At 59.2% G+C, this 18349-nt stretch overlaps 1 protein-coding gene across 11 annotated transcripts in view; it reads left to right on the forward strand.

Moving 5' to 3' along the window:
- ARVCF (ARVCF delta catenin family member) overlaps window positions 1–18002 on the forward strand; it is a 53786-nt gene extending 35784 nt beyond the window's left edge. For 3 of the 11 annotated variants that reach the window (XM_042962907.1, XM_042962908.1, XM_042962909.1), the window contains 15 exons: window positions 5562–5720; window positions 5899–6422; window positions 7454–7953; window positions 8862–9045; window positions 9878–9995; window positions 10428–10599; window positions 12365–12436; window positions 13808–13935; window positions 14254–14404; window positions 14704–14902; window positions 14991–15102; window positions 15221–15311; window positions 15629–15682; window positions 16083–16168; window positions 16337–16861. In XM_042962907.1, the coding sequence (XP_042818841.1) occupies window positions 5562–5720; window positions 5899–6422; window positions 7454–7953; window positions 8862–9045; window positions 9878–9995; window positions 10428–10599; window positions 12365–12436; window positions 13808–13935; window positions 14254–14404; window positions 14704–14902; window positions 14991–15102; window positions 15221–15311; window positions 15629–15682; window positions 16083–16168; window positions 16337–16498 (2712 nt within the window). In that variant the 3' untranslated portion in view covers window positions 16499–16861. Of the gene's footprint in view, window positions 1–184; window positions 236–5561; window positions 5721–5898; window positions 6423–7453; window positions 7954–8861; window positions 9046–9877; window positions 9996–10427; window positions 10600–12364; window positions 12437–13807; window positions 13936–14253; window positions 14405–14703; window positions 14903–14990; window positions 15103–15220; window positions 15312–15628; window positions 15683–16056; window positions 16886–17336 lie in introns of those variants that run through there. The other 8 variants (XM_042962919.1, XM_042962912.1, XM_042962918.1 and 5 more) reach the window with 8 other exon arrangements.
- The last annotated feature ends 347 nt before the right edge of the window (window positions 18003–18349 follow it).

Raw genomic sequence — 18349 nt, forward strand, 5'->3', positions numbered from 1 at the left:
GCCTGGGCGCGGCCCCGCTCCATTGGCTGCTAGCCGTGACCGCCGCCAGATCCGCCCCCGCGGGGAGCGAGTCCGCCGAGCCCGAGCCCGAGCGGCCGAGGCGCCGGAGCCGATCCCGGTTTAGCTGCCGCCGCCGCTGCCGCTGCCGCCGCCGCCGCCGCCGCCGCCGCCCTTAACGACCCGAGCCCCCCACCCCCCCGCCGAGCCCGGCCCGATGCCGGCCGAACTCAGACAGGTTGGAGGGAACTTGGTCCCAGGCGTGGGGGCACCATCCCTGGGGCCCGGCGGCGGAGGGCGGGGCGCCGGCCTTCCCGGGAGGACCTGCTTTTGTTCCGTGGAGCTGCCGGCCGAAGGCGGCTATTGTCTGTGCCTCGGACCGGCGCCGCCGTTCGGCCCGGGGCGGGCGGGGCGGTGGAGTGAGAGCGATGCCCGGGGGGGGGGGGGGGGGCGGGGGGGGGAGTGTGCAAGGCGCGGGGTGGGGCCACGAGGTCTCTGGGGATCGGGTGCAAGGACCCCAGGCGGTGCGACTCCGCGCCAAGAAGAAGGCAGGGATCGGGGTGGGTGCACCGTAAGGCAGCGCCCAGGGCAGGTGCCTAGGTCTTGGGTGGTGGGTGAGAGCCTTCCTGAGCAGCCGCTCCGTGCAGGAGGGATGCCGAGTCAAGAGAGAGCAGCCGGGCTAGGCCTCCTGCTCCCTGGGGAGCTTGGTGGGCCTCCCCTCCCCTTCACACTCCCAGCGCGGGCTCTGACTCTGGGGGACCTGAGAAGGCGCTTCCGGAGCTTTAATGGAAGCCCTGTCTGCCTCGGCAGCGCACGTGAGGGGAGGGGTGGAGGAGGGCCCTGCCCACGTGCGGAGGCGGGAGGGGGTCTCTGAGGGAAACCCGGTCAGTCAGCCTCCCAGTACTGGGAAGGAGCTGGAAGGAGGCGTGTGGGCTACCTGCACCTTGTACTCAGAGTGTTTGTGGTCCAGTAACAGGCAGGGAAACTGAGGCTGACTGGAGGAGCAACTGCCCCAGGCCCTTTGTGATTAGGGGGTAGATCACTCCTGCCTACCTTTGGCAGCTGGGTTTCTGCTTGCTGTGCATCTCTGGTATGGCCCCTAGGGTCTGGCCAGTGACTGTCCCAGAGATCTAGGGGTCAGCTGGGGGGAGTTGGGGCCATTGTGTAGCTGTTGGATGTGGGCTGGGCTTGGAGAAACTGCGATGGGTGAAGCCAGCCCTGCTATCCCTTGCAACGCTGCAACCAGTGGTGTCTGCTGGGCACCAACTGCCCCCTGGCCTCTTGGCCACTCAGTGTAGACTGCAAGCCCTGGCAGGTGGACTGCTGCTGTGGAGGTGTGAGCTCCCCATCTGCCAGGGCTGGGCAGAGGCTGTGGGCATCAAGAGATGACATCTGTGGTAGCCAAGGGCTCACTCTCTGGTGAGAGACCCAGCCTGGATTGTCTTGGACTCTATCCGTGATGACTGTGCTGGGGGTGGAGGGGGCAGGGGGACACTTTCATTCCTTTACTCTTCCACTCGTTCATTCATTCATTCATTCATTCATTTATTCAGTACCAGCTGTCTTGTGCCCTCTGTGAGCCAGGACTAGGGATTGTGGGAACCAGGTATGGTATCCCACCTTAACGCATTCCCTGTGTGCAGGTGAAACCATGGACAGGGTGGGGCACCTGCCCTGAGGTTTGTTTTTCATGATACATACCATGAGTTCTCATCTATCAAGTGCAGTTGGTGAGCCTCTGCGACCCCAGTCCAGACTCCACCATTGTAACTTGGCTTGTATCCCTGTTCCTTCTCTCTGCCATTCCCACATGTACCTCAGAGGTTATTGTGGGCTTTTGCCCAGGTGGCTGCCCCTCTACACATTGTCCCACATTGTTTCCTACTCCCCACATTCCTTAGATCAGGCCACAAAGGTGGGACTGGCACTATCCCCCTTGTCCCATGGCCTTGATACCCTGGGTACTTCCCACTTCCAGATGAGGAAGCTGAGCTCCAGGTGTGTGACAGAGCCTAGGGCCCTCTTGCTATGCCCAGCTCCATGCCTCTGGGGACCCTCTCGAGAGCAGTGGTGACTGGTTGTGGGTTTACCTCTCTGAGTACTGGCCACTCTGGCTCTGGGCTTGGAGTCTTGGGCCACTCCCCTCCCACAAGTTCAAGGGAGCCCATGGGGAACCCCAGGTCTGGACAGGAGCCCCACTCTGGGCCAGACCTGTGGGCCATGGACGAGGTAGACCATGGATGGGAGTGCCAGGGGATAGTTTGGGCCCTGGAGGTAGGTAATGGGAGGCAGGTCAGTGGTCCCAGGAAGAGGGGCAAGAATGAAGTTAGGGCTGGGGAAAGGTGACAAGAGACAGTCGACAGGATTTGGCAAGATTTGGGATATGGAGAAGGGCTAAGGGTGGTGTGTCCAGGCTGGTGCCTGTGTCTGGGGTGCAGGGGGGAACCTCAGGTGCAGGGCCAGGGGTCCCTGGGGTATGCTGTAGGTGGACCTGCAGCCCTAGACCAGTGTCTTGAAGCCAGTTGAGGGGATGCAGTCACCCTGGGCAACTGCCTCTATTGAGTGCCAACTGTGTGCTGGTCATCAGTCCATCCCATGTCACTACCCCAAAGATGTTATAGAGGCCTGAGCATCAGGTTGACCTTGGGCCTTTCCCTACTGTAGGCTTTTGGTTCCCCACTCTGCTGCCAGCTCTGAAACTCCCATAGTGAGTGGTTGAGTGGATGTCTAGGGAGTTGGACACAGAGATAGGAGGTAGGAGGAGGTGATGGGATGTGTTCATATGTGCAAGTCCCTCCGGAGGCAGTGGGCACTGTGCACTGGGGGCTGTTAGGGTTGATGTGCTTGGGTCTGTGCACTGGGCTGGGTGCTCATACATACGTATGTATATGTGCATATGTCCCTGTTGGAGGAACCAGGTACGTGCATGTGTATCTAGGTCCTTATCTGCATGTGTGCCTAGGAGTGTGTAACGGGGGCCAGGCCTTCCTGTGATCACAGGCTGACTCACGCTCCTGCCTGCCTGCCCGTCTGGGTGAAGTCATCACCCATTTTTAGCTCCCTGAGGTCATTTGCCAGTGGGGCTCTTGGGGCCTCAGGATCCCACTACCGGGCTGCCTGGGTTGGGTATTAGTAGGCGATGCTGCAGGGTTGTCAGGCCTCATTGGCAGAGGGTTGGGGGGTGAACTTGGCTCTCCTAGACCTGCATCCCTTTGTCTCCCACTGCACTGTGTCAGACCCTCACCATAGACTAGAGTGAGAATAAACTGAGCCTCAGAGTAGCATTGAGGTCTGAGGTTTGCTTACTCCTCCTCCTCCCTCCTCACACTCACCCCCTAACCAGGGAGTAGGAGGCTCTTCTCTGAGAGTGTTAATTATGCAAATGTATGCAAGTCTACTCAGGGCCCATGCCCTCCTGACAGTGCTCTGGTCCCCTCCTGTCAGTCTTGCTCTGAACCCCTCCCCTTCACTTGCAGCCACCAACGTGTGGTCCTAGACCCCTCCATGCCTGGCTCCCAGAGCCTGGCAGAGAGCTCAGTGCCTGCCACACATTTGCTCCCATAGTTGCCAAATACAGGTGGGGTAGCCGAGGCCTCAGCAGTGACAGGCTGTCCCTGAATCTGCTCCAGAACTATCTCCCAATGCCCTCAGAGAAGAGGCCAGGCCACCTTGCCTGGCAGCTCACCAGCATGTCCCTATTTAGGGTCTCAGTTTATTCTCTTTCCCAGGGAACATGTTCCTCCTTCCTGGCCAGGTCCCCAACAGGCATTCCACCTGCAACACTGAGTGGCAACCAAGGCTGTGGCCCACAAGGGGTGAGGTGTAGCTAAAAGGCCTTGCAAAGTTTGCCTTTTCTGTGGATACCTGAAATTCCCCAGGTTTGTGAAGTCCTGGTCAATCCTCTCCCTTCTGTCAGGCCTCAATTTTCCTTTTTATAAAATCACATATTGTTGTCCTCTGAGGTCCTGCTTCTGGGAGAAGAGGCTGCATTCTGTGATTTCTTCCTTCCTGTGTCACCAGAACCCAGGGGATACACCTGTTCTGATATGGTCCAGGCATCTCTCTGGACCCCTGAAGAGTTTTCAGGGGCCCAGAACCTCAACAACTATGTTCAGTTAAGCATTTTTTTTCAGGTCAGGACACTAACCTGAGGAGACTTCACACCCTGAGGACCTAGGGAGGCAGACCCTAGGGCAGATGTGGACACTTAGCCTTACACACTGCTCAGGCCCAGGGCCAGGAACAGAGTAGGGGTCTAGTGGCAGGCAGATATGAGTATGGCCTTCCCTGGGCCTCAGCTCCATTTCTGTGTAGGCCTCGGAGGCCTGGGGCCCAGACGGGGGACTGATCCTTCAAGGCACAGTATCTGAGCCACAGAGCAGGTCCTGTCCTCCTGCTGACCTGGCCCTGGCTGCCCAGGAATGTGCCCCCACTTGCCTGCCCACTGCAGCTTGGGTTTCAGCCCCTACCCATCCTGGCCAGATGCTATCCTAGGACATTGGCATGGTGTGGAGGACCCATGTAGTCAGAGGCCCAGGGGTAGATAGACTTTGGCTCTCAGGCCCCTTTGCCAATCAGCACAGCAGGAGTCTGCTCAGCTCTGCTATGGACTGGCCTGTCCTCCTTGAGCCTCAGTTTCTCCACTGGCAAGTCGGGCCATAGGCATATGGGCCTTAAGAGGGCCTCGTCCAGAGCCATCTTGCCTGTAATTCTACCATGGTCAGCCCCTGCAGAGAGGAAGGCAAGGGGGGGCTGCAGGTTGAGAATGAGGTGGGTGACTGAGGTTGGAGAGGCTTAGGGAGAGGTATGTGGGGAGGGGACCAGGATTCCTGTCAAGGACCAACTAGGTACACCCGGCCTGAATTCACCATCTCTGGGCTCTGATAGAACACTCAGCACTTCAGGGGGGGGCACCAACCATTGGGCCAAATGAGGTAGGGCCAGGCTGTGCCCACTCAACACCCCACGAGTGTCCAGGCCGGAAGGAGCAAGGGTATTTTGGGCATTCTGGGAACTGGGTATTTCTGTCCTGCGAGGGCGTCTAGCTGGCCTTGGGAACAGTGGGAGCCTGGGCGTGGCCACGAGGAGTCAGTGAGCAGTGCTGAAACTGCTATCCCAAGGCCTCTGCACTGGAGGCTTCTGGGGCGGGTCAGGGAGGAGGCCCAGGATACTGGGAGGGCCCAGCCAGGGCTAGTGAGCCATGTCAGGAGAGCAACGTGCAGATCCCACCAACTTCCTTGCCCCACCAGGAACCTGTAGCAGCCAGGAACCTTGCAGCTCAGACAGGGCTGCCCAAGACTGCACTACTGGGGCCAGGGGCTTCATCTGCCAACTCAGCCCAAGGAGGCCCCAGCACTGGGGGTCAGCCCCCAGGGCACCCCATGGTGTTCAGAGACAAGACTGGAGCTGCTGTCTTCACTAGCTGTTGCTGAGACAGGCCTTGGGGTCCATGGGTTCCAGGGGTAGGATGAAGGCACTCCTGGCATCTAGGCCAGTACAAGCATCTGCACTCCAGGGCTGGGTGAACTGTGGCTCCTCACACTGACAGCCCCCGTCTTGCCCAGGAACAGAGCCCGGGCAGCCAGGCCTCGCTGGCCACAATGCCAGAGGCGCCCGAGGTGCTGGAGGAGACTGTGACGGTAGAGGAGGACCCTGGTACACCTACTTCTCACGTGTCCATTGTCACATCAGAAGATGGTACTACCCGGCGCACTGAGACCAAGGTATGGCGGGGCCCAGGCAGTGGGCAAGTAGGCTGTGTAGCCATAGTTCCGTTTATAGAGTGGCCTCCCAGGGGCCACCTATTGCTCAGGTGGAAGATCTAGGCCACCCTGGCCCTGCTGGGGCAGTGTCCAGGCCTCTCAGGCTGCCCAGCCCATTGGCCACCCACTTACCCACCAGGTCACCAAGACGGTCAAGACGGTGACCACGAGAACAGTGCGCCAAGTGCCTGTAGGCCCAGATGGCCTCCCCCTGCTGGACGGCGGCCCCCCGCTAGGCCCCTTCGCAGATGGCCCCCTGGACCGGCACTTCCTGCTACGTGGGGGTGGCCCAGCAGCCACGCTTTCCCGTGCCTACCTCAGCAGTGGGGGCAGCTTTACCGACGGCACTGAGCCCCGTGATGTCCCCAGCTACGGCAGTCTATCCCGTGGGCTGGGTGTGCGGCCCCCACGTGGCCCCCTTGGCCCAGGCCCCGTGGATGGTTGCTTCACACTGCCTGGCCGACGTGAGGCCTTTCCTGCAGGCCCTGAGCCTGTGCCGCCAGCCGGCCGCTCCCAGCCCGAGCGCTTTCAGGCGGAGCCATATGGTTTGGAGGATGACACACGCAGCCTGGCTGCCGATGACGAGGGTGGCCCGGAGCTGGAGCCTGACTATGGCACTGCCACTAGGAGAAGGCCTGAGTGTGGGCGTGGCTTTCGCACCAGGTGAGCACCCTGTGTCCGGCCACTGACTGCCTCCAGGAAGTCTGCCTTCCACTCCCCCACCAGAGAATCCTCCACAGGAAGTGTAGCTGCCAGGGCTAAGTTACACATGTTAGTTTGAATTGGACTGAGTCCTTTTCAAAGACAGCAATAGGGCAGCCTCTGGGATGGTGGAGTTGCAGTTGGTACCCTCCCTGTGGGTCTAGGACATTAGGGAGGTTAGTGACAGTGCCCAGTGCCTGCTAGTCCTGTTCTAGTCAGATAACCGTGAAGACATGAGCACAAGAGGCTTAGCACATTTCTCTGAGTTTGAGGCTCCAGCCTTTCCCTGGGCCTCAGTTTCCCCTACAAAAGCAGCCAGAACCTAAGCCACCCAGCTCTTCCTAGCACAGGCTCTGGTTCTGTCATCTCTGCCCTCAGTTCCTCTATCTGTAGAGTGGGAACGTGATCACAGCCTTCATATGGATTGTGCTGTGTGACCGCAGACAAGACACCTGACCCCTCCTAGCCTTAATCTCTGCCCTAGGAAGTGGGTTTGATGGTGACAACCCACAGAGACATCTTATGCTCTGGGGGACTGGTGGCCTGAATGCTCCTCATAGAGTCCCACCAGGATGGCTGTGTGCAGGGGAGGGTCACCTCCTACCTGCAGATCCTGGCAGATCCTGCACTGCAGAGATGGGCCTCATGGAAAGGCAGGACTCCCAGTCATGGACACAGATGTTTCATAGAAACGCATTTAGCTCAGAATTGGGGAACACTGCATGGTGATGAGAGTGAGTGAGTTCCCTGATGCAAGCCTTGGTAACCATTGGCTGGTGTTTGGCTCCATCATTGTCTGGGAGTCCGTTCTTGCTGGCCTAGGTCATGACTCTCAGCACCCACTCGGTGCTTGGGGTCAAATACCGAGGTTATTGGCCTATCCCTGCCCTTAATGGGTTCATGGTCCCCCGGAGAAAGTATGGTGAGGCCACTCTGGAGCAGGCATCTTGTGACAGTGCTGAGATGTTCATATGCCCTGCCTGCCTGCACAGGGCCTATGAGGATGTGGCAGATGATGGCGGTGAGCTGATGGAGGAGCGGCCCCCGTTTCCAGCTGCGACAGCACCCCTGGCCCAGCCAGAACGGGGCAGCCTGGGTAGCCTGGACCGGGTGGTACGGCGGTCGCCCTCAGTGGACAGCGCCCGTAAGGAGCCACGTTGGCGGGACCCTGAGCTGCCGGAGGTACTGGCCATGCTGCGGCACCCCGTGGATCCCGTGAAAGCCAACGCGGCTGCCTACCTGCAACACCTGTGCTTTGAGAACGAGGGCATCAAGCGACGTGTGCGGCAGCTGCGGGGCCTGCCTCTTCTCGTCGCTCTGCTGGACCACCCAAGGGCAGAGGTGCGGCGGCGGGCCTGTGGGGCACTGCGAAACCTTTCCTATGGCCGAGATACAGACAACAAGGCTGCCATCCGCGACTGTGGCGGTGTGCCTGCCCTGGTGCGCCTACTGCGGGCTGCCCGGGACAATGAGGTTCGAGAGCTCGTCACAGGTGAGTGGTACCTGGGTTCCCCACATCCCTCAGGGAGGAGGAGAGCGAGGCTTGGCCAGAAAAAGACCCCCCTCCCCCCACCCACCCATTTAGTCAGGAGTCCCAGCTGCTGGGGGGTAGGCATCAGGCTCAGACTGAGTGGTCCCCAGTGTCTCTATCTCTGGACTTTGCTGCCCCTCAGGCAGGACCCCTCTCCACTTGCCCCCATGTCCCTGTACTCTCCAGGTCCAGCCTCTTGGTCCCACCCTCCAGTGGGGCAGTGGTGAGTGATTGTGCCTCATGGGACCCAATTGGCCAGATAGGGTCACATGACCACTTTGGGTAGAGCCAATGGAGCAGTAGTCCCATCCACCCATGAGGTTGAGAAGGGATGGAGGAAGAGAAGGTACCTGTGTGTCTAGTCACAGGCTCCTTACCAGCCCTTCCTCTGCGTCCCAGCCCCTCTGATGCTTCCTCCCAGCCAGTAGCTATTATTGAGTGCCTGTGCACATCTTGCCTGGGCCAGGGTAGGCACCCAAGACTCCTCATGGCTTTTGTCACTTCCTATCTTCTTTTTTTTTTTTTTTTTTTTTTTTTTTTTAATTTTATTTTTGGGACAGAGAGAGACAGAGCATGAACGGGGGAGGGGCAGAGAGAGAGGGAGACACAGAATCGGAAACAGGCTCCAGGCTCCGAGCCATCAGCCCAGAGCCTGACGCGGGGCTCGAACTCACGGACCGCGAGATCGTGACCTGGCTGAAGTCGGACGCTTAACCGACTGCGCCACCCAGGCGCCCCTGTCACTTCCTATCTTCTAATCTGATGTAGGGCTGACGAAGGATGGGGCAGGTCCTGAGCAAGGTCACATGGGAAGGTAGGGAGGTCACTGCCTGTGTGGTCAGCACTGGCTGCTTGATGGCATCCTGCAGGCACACTCTGGAACCTGTCATCCTATGAGCCCCTGAAGATGGTCATCATTGATCACGGCCTGCAGACACTAACCCATGAGGTCATTGTGCCCCACTCGGGCTGGGAACGTGAGCCCAACGAGGATTCCAAGCCAAGGGATGCCGAGTGGACAACAGTCTTCAAGAACACATCAGGCTGCTTGAGGTGTGGGTGGGGGCTGGGCTTAGGCATTCCCTGTGAGGTCACCCAGGGCTATTCCCGGTCAAGGAGGCGGGAGCCAGGCACCAGAGCCTACATGCAAAACTGGGAATAGCCATGTTCTCATGTCCTGTAAAGTGTGGAAGAGAACTAGCCACCCAAGTCTTAGGAGCTTCACAGCCATACCACAGTTCCTGCCTGAGTCCTGAGAATGGGGCTTGATGAGGCTGTACTCAGCCCCAAGGGCAGCCTCTGGACAAGGTCTGCTATGCTGTCATGTAGTACCCCATGGCCCCAGCCCTGCTCAGTTTTGATACACTCTCCTATCACCGTGACAGCCAGGGTAGGGGGAGCCAGGACCCTCATCTTCAGGTGGCCTCAGAGGCCTCATTCTACCTCCTTGCAACCTCTGCCCTCACCCTCCCACCCTGGGATTCCCTGTGGAGTCCCCACAGGCAGCGCTGGCTCCCCACTGTCCTGCCTGTCCATCAGGATGTACCCCCGTGGCCCTATGGGGTCCTCACCTCAGGGTAAGGTGGAGCCCAGAACTGCCCGTGGGGTAGGGAAAGCCCATAATTGCCTGCAAATGGACTCACACCTCTGGAGCCACTTCTGCCTATTTCCAATTCAGCCGGTCATCAGAGAAGGCCCTCTGCGCCATACAGTTGCCTGGCTCAGGCTCCTTCCTGGGGTCTCAGTGGTCAGGGAACTGTCAGTAGCCCCAACAGGGTGGTGTCAGAGCCTGTTTTACAGATGAAGACAAGACCCCAAGGCCAGGTGAGGGCTGGGAATTTGCCATGGGAGCCAGGGGTCACAGGGCTTGCTCTTGGCCACCCAGGAACGTGAGTTCGGATGGTGCAGAGGCCCGGCGCCGCCTCCGGGAATGTGAAGGGCTGGTAGACGCCCTGCTGCACGCCTTGCAGTCAGCTGTGGGCAGGAAGGACACGGACAACAAGGTGGGTGGAGCCTGGCAGGGAGGGCTCTAGCAGGTCCCAGGCAGGGGCAGTCTCACAGCTTCCTACAAAGGGTTCTGGGAGATGGAGCAGGAACCGGACCCAGGGGGCCCTAAACTATCTGGGCAGTACAGGGGGAGTAGGCATACCGGTCTCGGGCAGCGCCCTGGGCATGGACCATCTCATAGTGGCCACACTGAAGTGGACATTCCCGAAGCCCTGGATGAGGTCCTACACACAGTGTGTTTTCCACCTTTTTTCTTCCTCAGCCCTTCTCTGGGAGTTCTTAGCCACATGGGCCCCCTAGCTTAGGCCTTCCCATCTTTGCATCCCTGGTTCCTTCTGTGCACACTGGCTGTGGCCAGTCTTCGCCAGGAAGGTTAGCAGTCTCCGTGCCCACCTGGCCCTGCTCCATCAACTCTCCTCTCCCCACAGTCGGTGGAGAACTGTGTGTGTATCATGCGGAACCTGTCCTACCATGTGCACAAGGAGGTGCCTGGGGCCGACAGGTACCAGGAGGCTGAGCCTGGGCCCCCAGGCGGTGCTGCAGGCTCCCAGCGCCGGAAGCGGGATGACGCTGGCTGTTTCGGTGGCAAGAAGGCCAAAGGTGTGTGGGAGGGACTGGGGTACCATTCTAGGACTCCCCATGCAACCCAAGGCTGAAAGTTCTTCCATACCCATGGCAGACACGGAAGCCAGAGACCACCTGGTCAGCTCCTGATGGGCAGGTGGGGAAGCCGGGAGCCTCGGAGGCTGGGCCCAGCCCCCTGGGTCATCCAGCTGTCAGGCCGGCGTTCCCTCATCTGCACTGTGGGTCCCCCAGGGGAGGACAGGAGTGAACCTGTGTGGTGTCCCTGCTGCTGCCTCGACTCGGTCCCTCAGCTCTGGGAAGGGTTCTATGGGTTCATGTTTGGGAAGTATCAAAGACAATGCTGCCTCCTGGCATTCATAGAGCACCTGAAGACCCTGAGATGCCCTGAGGGCAGCACCCCACCCTGCCTTCACACCATCCTGACCAGCATTTGCTAGGTACAGCTTCCAGGATCTGCATTCCCTGGCACCTGCCGGGTGACATCTGTACACTGCCTTCACCCACTCCTCCCCATCATGTGGACCTGTTCTGATTCCAGGCCTCCCCTTTCTTATCCCATTTGCTGGCACTCAGCCCTCCAAAGTAATCGCGGTAGGATTCCATGACCCATCTACTCAACCCAGGGTATTCAGTGGGAAGTTGAGGCCTCCTGGGAGGGTGTGGGGGGGGGGGTTGCTGCCCACTCAGGCTCGTCTCCTCTCTCCTGTGCTTCCTCCGGCTGCCCAGAGGAGTGGTTCCATCAAGGTGAGTCCCTGTTTGTCCTGCTGTCCAGGCCTGGTGGGTGCAGTGGGCACCAGGGAGGTGCCCCCTGCCCTATTGTTTAGGCAGTTATCTCCATGACAACTACAGGGCAGTCCAGTCTCAGGGCCCTGCCCCATCCCCAGTCCCTTCTCCAAGCAGCCATTTCCATGACAACTGTGTGGGCATGACAATGGCAGGAATGTCAGCCCTGGACCTTTTGGGAGGCCAACAGGCTGTTCCTCTATAACTTCAGACTCAGCTATCCCTGCAGGGCTGGAGCTGGAGCTGGAGCAGGAAGAGCCAAAGAGGGGGCAGGGCTTGGATATATTCGTCCCCAGGGGTAACTGAACAAAGTCTGTCCCTGGGAATGAGGCAATATATGGCTTAGAGGGACGACAGAGAGGCCCCATGAGGCTGGGATCCCAGATCATCTGAACTCTGCTCTGCTGCTTTTCAGAGGAGAAGGAGCTCCCTCATCTGAGATGAGGGTGAGTGGGAGAGAGTGAGCTCATTCATGGAGGTGTGCAGGCTGAGGCTGACAAGTGTTAGGTGGGGCTGCTGTAGGGGCTCAGCCTGTGGGCCGAGGTCTCTCTTAGCCAGCAGACCCTGGGACCAAGTTCTGACCCCAGGTGGGCATTTCCTTGTGGCTGGGACTCTTGGCCCCAGCTTTGCTTTACTGTTCAACCAGGCACATCCTGTCCTTGCCAATCCTCAGCTTTGTACCTACCTGCCACCCAGCCTGGGCTCCTAGCTCCTGGCAGCTGCAAGGCCTTTGGGTGGTCTGCAGTGCTGCTCCCAGCATCTGAAGGAGATGAGTTCTGGCTTCTGGGGGCAAGGCTGGGACATCCACAGTCCCCACTGCCACCACTGCCCTTCTCCGGCCCTCCCTGCCTACCTAAACACAGAATAGTGTTCCATTGCCAAGACCTCTTGGGGGTGCTCTTGGGTTTGCTTCAGGAAGGAAAGTGCTGTGTCCAGCCCTCCTGATGCACACCCATTCTCTGCAGAGTCTGCTTCACCTCCCCCTACTCTGTTCCAGGGAAGAAGGATGGTGAGATGGACCGGAACTTTGACACGCTAGACCTACCCAAGCGAACTGAGGCTGCCAAAGGTGAGTGGGTAGAGGCAGAGTTCAGGCACAGGCCTATCCAGGTAGTGAAGCTTTGTGCTACTAAACAGGCTTGAAGGGCCTTGGGGATCTGATGGAAAATAGGACCACAGGTATGGGGTTCCCCAGAGGACCATCCAGTCCCTGGGCACCTGCTAAGGGTTCAGAATCAGGGTCAGTTCTGTGGGTCACTTCAGGCAGTGGGGGGAACAGGCACAGAGAGGCCAGGCGATTGCAAGGTCACACAGCATATGAAAGATAGAGGGGCTAGAGTGAGGCCTTCGGTGAAGGGCAGAGACCAGGTGGGCAGGACCTTCCAGTATCAGCTGAGGAGCTCACATTCACTCAGGGTGGTTTGGGAGTTGGGGTGTATAGTCATATCTAGTACAGAGGCTGATCACACGGGGGGCAGAGTAGTTTGTCTTTCTTATCCCCTGTCTGGAGCCCTGTGTGCTGGCACTGGGAATCCAGCCTGAGTAAGAGAGATCTGCCCTAGTGAGTCCCAAGCCACAGCCCACCCTGCAAGCCCAGACACCCCCAAGCAGGGTGGAAGACCCCGGCCATGGGAGGTCTAGAGGAAAGCATCACAGGCAGAGGGACCAGCTCCTGCAAACACCCTGAGGGGTAACACTTTGCATGGGGGACGTTCTTGGAGCATTTGGGGAACAGGAATCCCAGGGAGGCTGGAGTAGAGGGACCAAGGAGGCATGAGGAATGTGGAGGGGGTGATGAAATGTCAGGTGGGAGGACCCGGAAGAGGGAGTAATGTTTGGGTACAGGCCAGCTGAAAGGCTGCTCAGGCCCTCCTCTCTGAGTGCCTTGGGGCAACTCTGCTGCAGCCCGGAGTGGTTGAGCAGGTTGTAGACAGAGAAGGCAGGCCCTGTTGCTAGGGGTGGCCACTGGAAAGAGCTTTAGTTACATAGGAGGGAATAGGGCCCTGTTGCTAGGGAGGGTGGGTCTTGCTAGGGCTCCTCCTCTTAGTTGTACAGCCTATCTACATGGGCGGGCGGGCTCTGTTATTAGGGAGTTTGAGTCCCGTTGCTAGGGAAGCCACCCTGGCTGCCACCTCCCTCCCTACCCCTGACCTCCTGGATGCTCTGGCTGCCAGGCAGGTCTAGTACCATTTCTTTTGCACCAGGGGCAAAGGAACAGTGACCTCACTTAGACCCACTGCATCTCACTGAGCTTCTGTTCTTCCATGAAATGGGAATGCCTTCTCCTTTGGGTGGCCCATAAAGAGTGAATGCATTGATGTTAAATTTTCCCTCACTGCACCACACCCATCCCTGGCCCCAGCTGACTCTCACCCTGGGAGGAGAGGGGATAATGGGGGCAGGTGTGGGTGACTGTGGGTGGTGGGTGCTCTGTGCCCAGGCTTTGAGCTGCTGTATCAGCCCGAGGTGGTACGTCTCTACCTCTCCCTCCTCACGGAGAGCCGGAACTTTAACACCCTGGAGGCTGCCGCTGGCGCCCTGCAGAACCTCAGCGCTGGCAACTGGATGGTGAGAGGCCAAGCCTGGTAGGGAGGGGACAGAGAAAATCTTAGGTATCCTGTTGGTGCCTGCCTCTGACTTTGTCCAGGTTGGGAGGGAGAGTAGGGGACACCATGTCTCCCCGAGGTCCAGGAGGTTCAAGGTTCCGGGCGGTTTGGGGCACAAAGGATGCAAGCTGGAGATAGAGTTGAGTTGCTTGCGTTGGACTTTGTCATGCCAGGGAGGAGGGTCCAGCCAGAGGGAACAGCCAGGGTTCAGGTGGGAGAGTGCCCGGGCATGTAGTCATGCCTGAGTGTGCTGAGCACCCTACCTGCTCCACTGCCACAGTGGGCCACGTACATCCGCGCCACGGTGCGCAAGGAGCGTGGGCTTCCGGTGCTCGTGGAGCTGCTGCAGTCCGAGACTGACAAGGTGGTGCGCGCTGTTGCCATTGCCCTCCGCAACCTCTCGCTGGACCGGCGCAACAAGGACCTCATTGGTGAGAACACTGGTGGGGCTGAGCCAGGATACAGAGCCCGGTGGTCTGCTCTGGGATCCCACGGGCAGGGGCAGAGGGACCGGCAGGGTGGGGAGGTCAAGGGCCCGGCCCTGCCCCTGTCATTCTGTCCCAGCCACTGGAGCTCATGTCTTCCTGAATCGTCTCAGAGCCTATCCCCTGTACACGGCAGGTGACGTTGCAGCTTCCTGGGGCTCTCCTGGTGGAGGCCCTGTCTGAATCCCCTTCCTTCCCGCTGGGGTGAGCAGAGGCGTGTCCTAACACTTGCCCCTGTCCTTCAGGGAGCTATGCCATGGCGGAGCTGGTGCGGAACGTGCGCAATGCACAGGCTCCGGCGCGACCTGGTGCCCGCCTGGAGGAGGACACGGTGGTGGCTGTGCTCAACACCATCCACGAGATCGTGTCTGACAGCCTGGACAACGCACGCTCACTACTACAGGCCCGAGGCATTCCAGCGCTGGTGGCACTTGGCGCTACCAGGTGGTTGAGGGCCTGGCCTGGGGAGGGTGGGGTCCCAGTGGGAGGGGGGCGTGGCCGGTTGCTGACCCCGCCCTGGACCTGGCTGCAGCCAATCAGTACGTGAGGCGAAGGCCGCATCCCACGTGCTACAGACTGTATGGAGCTACAAGGAGCTGCGTGGTGCCCTGCAGAAAGATGGCTGGACCAAGGCGCGCTTCCAGGTGCGGCCTGCCTGGCTTTTCTTTCCCTCTTTCACTTCTCCAGGCCAGGTCCCCCACAGGAGCGCCCCTAACCCTATACCCTATCCTGTCTGTTTTGTGCACCTCTTCTCATACACAGTCAGCCACTGCTACTGCCAAGGGACCCAAAGGAGCACCAAGTCCTGGAGGCTTTGACGACAGCACGCTGCCACTGGTGGACAGGAGCCTTGGTGAGTACCGAGTGGGGGCATGGAAACCTATCCCTAAGGTATGAGATGCTCCTCTACCCAGGGGCACTGATAGTGACAAGGCAGGTGAGGGCTAGGGGTGGGGGGCGCTTTCCTGGCTTGTAGCCTCCTACCACCTCTACACCCATGGTGTCCACATTGATGTTAAGCCGGGGTGGTGCTGTCAATGACAGAGGTGTGGCAGAATGGTACAAAGAAGTTAGTGATGAAGAGTCCCTGAGGCCAGCTGTGCTGGGGGTCTGTCTGTTCTGGTATCCCCACTGCACTGTATCCCCAGCCACCTGGCTTGTGCCTTGCAGATGGTGAGAAACCGGGCAGCCGGGACGTGATCCCCATGGAGGCACTTGGCCCAGGTGAGTGCAGATAATGCAGGGCGTCTTGTTTTCTGGGGAGGAGGAGGGGAGAGGTGCTGAGATGGGCCAGGTGGTTTTGTCTTGTGTGTTTGGTGCTGGAGAGGTCTTCCAAGGAGGTGCTGGTTGGAAGAGATTCGGTTTAGTGGTACTGGTGAGAGGGGTGGACAGCCAGGGAGGGGTCAGTGCCTAGCTGGGATCTGGCCTGCCAGCTGCGGGGGACTGGGTGGGGGCTGGTGTGTTCTGAGCCACCATCATGGGAGGGGTCGTGAGAAGACCTGACCTAGTCCTCCCGCACAGTGCTGGGGCAGGGTAGGTGGGCCCCCCCTGCATCTGGGCTGAGAGGGAGATCTGCTCCTGTGGTGCCTGCCCCTCAGAGTTCCCCTCATGTCCCCACCCCAAGATGGATACTCTACTGTGGACCGGAGGGAGCGGAGGGCTCGAGGCAGTGACCCTGCGGGGGAGGCCTCTGAGAAGGAACCGTTGAAAGTAAGTGGCTGTGGGCAGGTGCCTAGAGATGTGGCATAGCTAGGGCTTGCCTGAGAGGGGCGCCGGCGAGGTGCTGAGTTTAGGCTGCCCAGTCAGCCTGGGGTGGAGCTCATCTGAAAGGCAGTTGGGCTGGGAGATCAAGCCTGACGACCGGCCCTCCCGCCTCAGGAACATTACCAGCAGAGTCAGTCTATGGGTACAGGTGACTTGAAGCTCATATGCACTGGAAGAGAGGGGGCACGGGACAGGGTCGCTGCCCAGAACAACGCACAGAGCCAGGGGAGTCTGAGCAAGTGTGTCTTCTTCATCTTTCTCTGCCTGTGTGTGTGAGCGGGCAGTGGGTGAGGGCCCACCATGGTCCTGCCTCCATGACAACACCTCCCAGTCCACTCTGTGACAATCCCCTGGCTTTGGGCACAGGCCTGTGTGTGTCCACGTGTCACTCCGCATCTATGTGAGCCACACTAGCTCAGCTTCCCCTTCCTGTGCACCCTGTCTCTGGCCTTACCCGCTGAGCGGCCCAGCCCCAACCTGTCAGCACTGACTAACATGCTGTATTCTGCCTCTAACGCCCTCCTGCCCACTGCCCGTCCGCTGCAGCCCGACCCCGGCAGGAAGGCTCCGCCTGGGCCCAGCAGGCCTGCGGTCAGGCTGGTGGACGCCGTGGGGGACGCTAAGCCTCAGCCCGTTGACTCCTGGGTCTAGCTTGCATGCCTGGTACGTTCTCTCGTCTGGTTTTTCATTCAACTGTTTCCCGTCCTCTGGGCAGGGGCTTCTTGTTAATCTCTGCTGGCTGCATGTTCTTTCCCTCCGTGCTCCCTGGTGGGACCCTGACTTCAAACTCATCAGGCTTAAATGCCCATTTTATGGACAGGCTGAGGTCGGAGAGGGACATGCTTCCCTGGGTCTTCAGTCCTAGCCCAGGTCATCAAGGACCCAGAGGAGATAAGGCCAGAGAGCAGGGATGGTCCCCCCACATTTAAATGCCCTAAGCACAGTGCCCCCACTGGATCAGCAAGTCAGATTGGCCCTGATGCCCAGACTCTTGGGGTCAGCCTGCACCACTCATAGCAACCGCCTTTATCCACATTTTCATTGGCATAGCCTGTGGAGGGGTCCACCTAGCCACCAGGCCACCCTGCTCAACCTTCCCCCTCTCCCTTCTTAGGGCTCGGGCCCAGCCATTTGTTCTTAGGGATCTGATCTTGGGAAGAAGGGAACTCCAGGGCCGGCCCTCACAGACCCTGCTGTGGAGCTTGGAGCCCCCTGGCGCCAGGGGTTGGCAGCGCCTCTCGCCTGGGAGCCAGGGCCGGACATTCTGGACACACCTCCCTTCCTGCCCCCCCTCCTAACTCCTTAGGCTGAGTTAGCTGTTTACTGACATGGTGCTGTGTGTGAGTGAGAGAGAGAAGGCCAGTGGAGCTGCCAGGGTGGGGCCCAGGGAGGTGGCAGGACAAGGCACCGGGCTTTGTTTTGGGGCTGGTGATGTAAAAGAGTGTGCTCTTGTATGTGCAAGGCCCCAGAGGAGTCTAGCAGGGAGGGGGGCTCAGGGAAGGAGTTTAACTCTGGAAGCTGGAGGGGATCCACTGGGCTCTGAGTCTCACCCTGCATGGCAGACAGAACACGGGCAGGGGCTGGCCGTGCAGAGAGGCTCTGGAGGCAGTGAGATGGGTGTCAGGCTGTGCTTGCCCCCCACCCTGCCCTCGGATACATGGAGCCCAGTGTGGCAGGAGCCTTCTCTGAGCGACTCTGGCCCAGGCCATGGCTGCCAATCCTGTCTGCCGGAGCCCTGAGTCACACCTCTGGGACTGACCTTCGGCAGCAGTGGGGGACTGCTGCCTAGTGCCTGCTGTTTGTGACTTAAAAACAGAAGAAGAACACTGACAAAAAGCATTAAAAACAAAACCAAAATAAGACTGTATTGGTAAACACCTAAATTTTTGTAAGAAAATTTAAAAATTAAAAAAAGCAACAAAGGAACTTTCTATCTTCTATGGCTCACATCTTTTGCTCCTCCCTGATTGTCAGGTGGGAAATGGGTAGAGGTGGTGTCCATAGGGGGCTCAGCTCCTAGGCCCCAGGAGTGTTTCCACACATGAACTCCCAGGCTCCTGTGATCCCCTTTCTACACACTCAGAGGAGAGGGCTTGCTCCTGGGTGGTTAACTGGGACCTGGGTCCC

Source organism: Panthera tigris, chromosome D3 (genome assembly GCF_018350195.1).
Source record: "Panthera tigris isolate Pti1 chromosome D3, P.tigris_Pti1_mat1.1, whole genome shotgun sequence".
Classification (NCBI taxonomy): domain Eukaryota; kingdom Metazoa; phylum Chordata; class Mammalia; order Carnivora; family Felidae; genus Panthera; species Panthera tigris.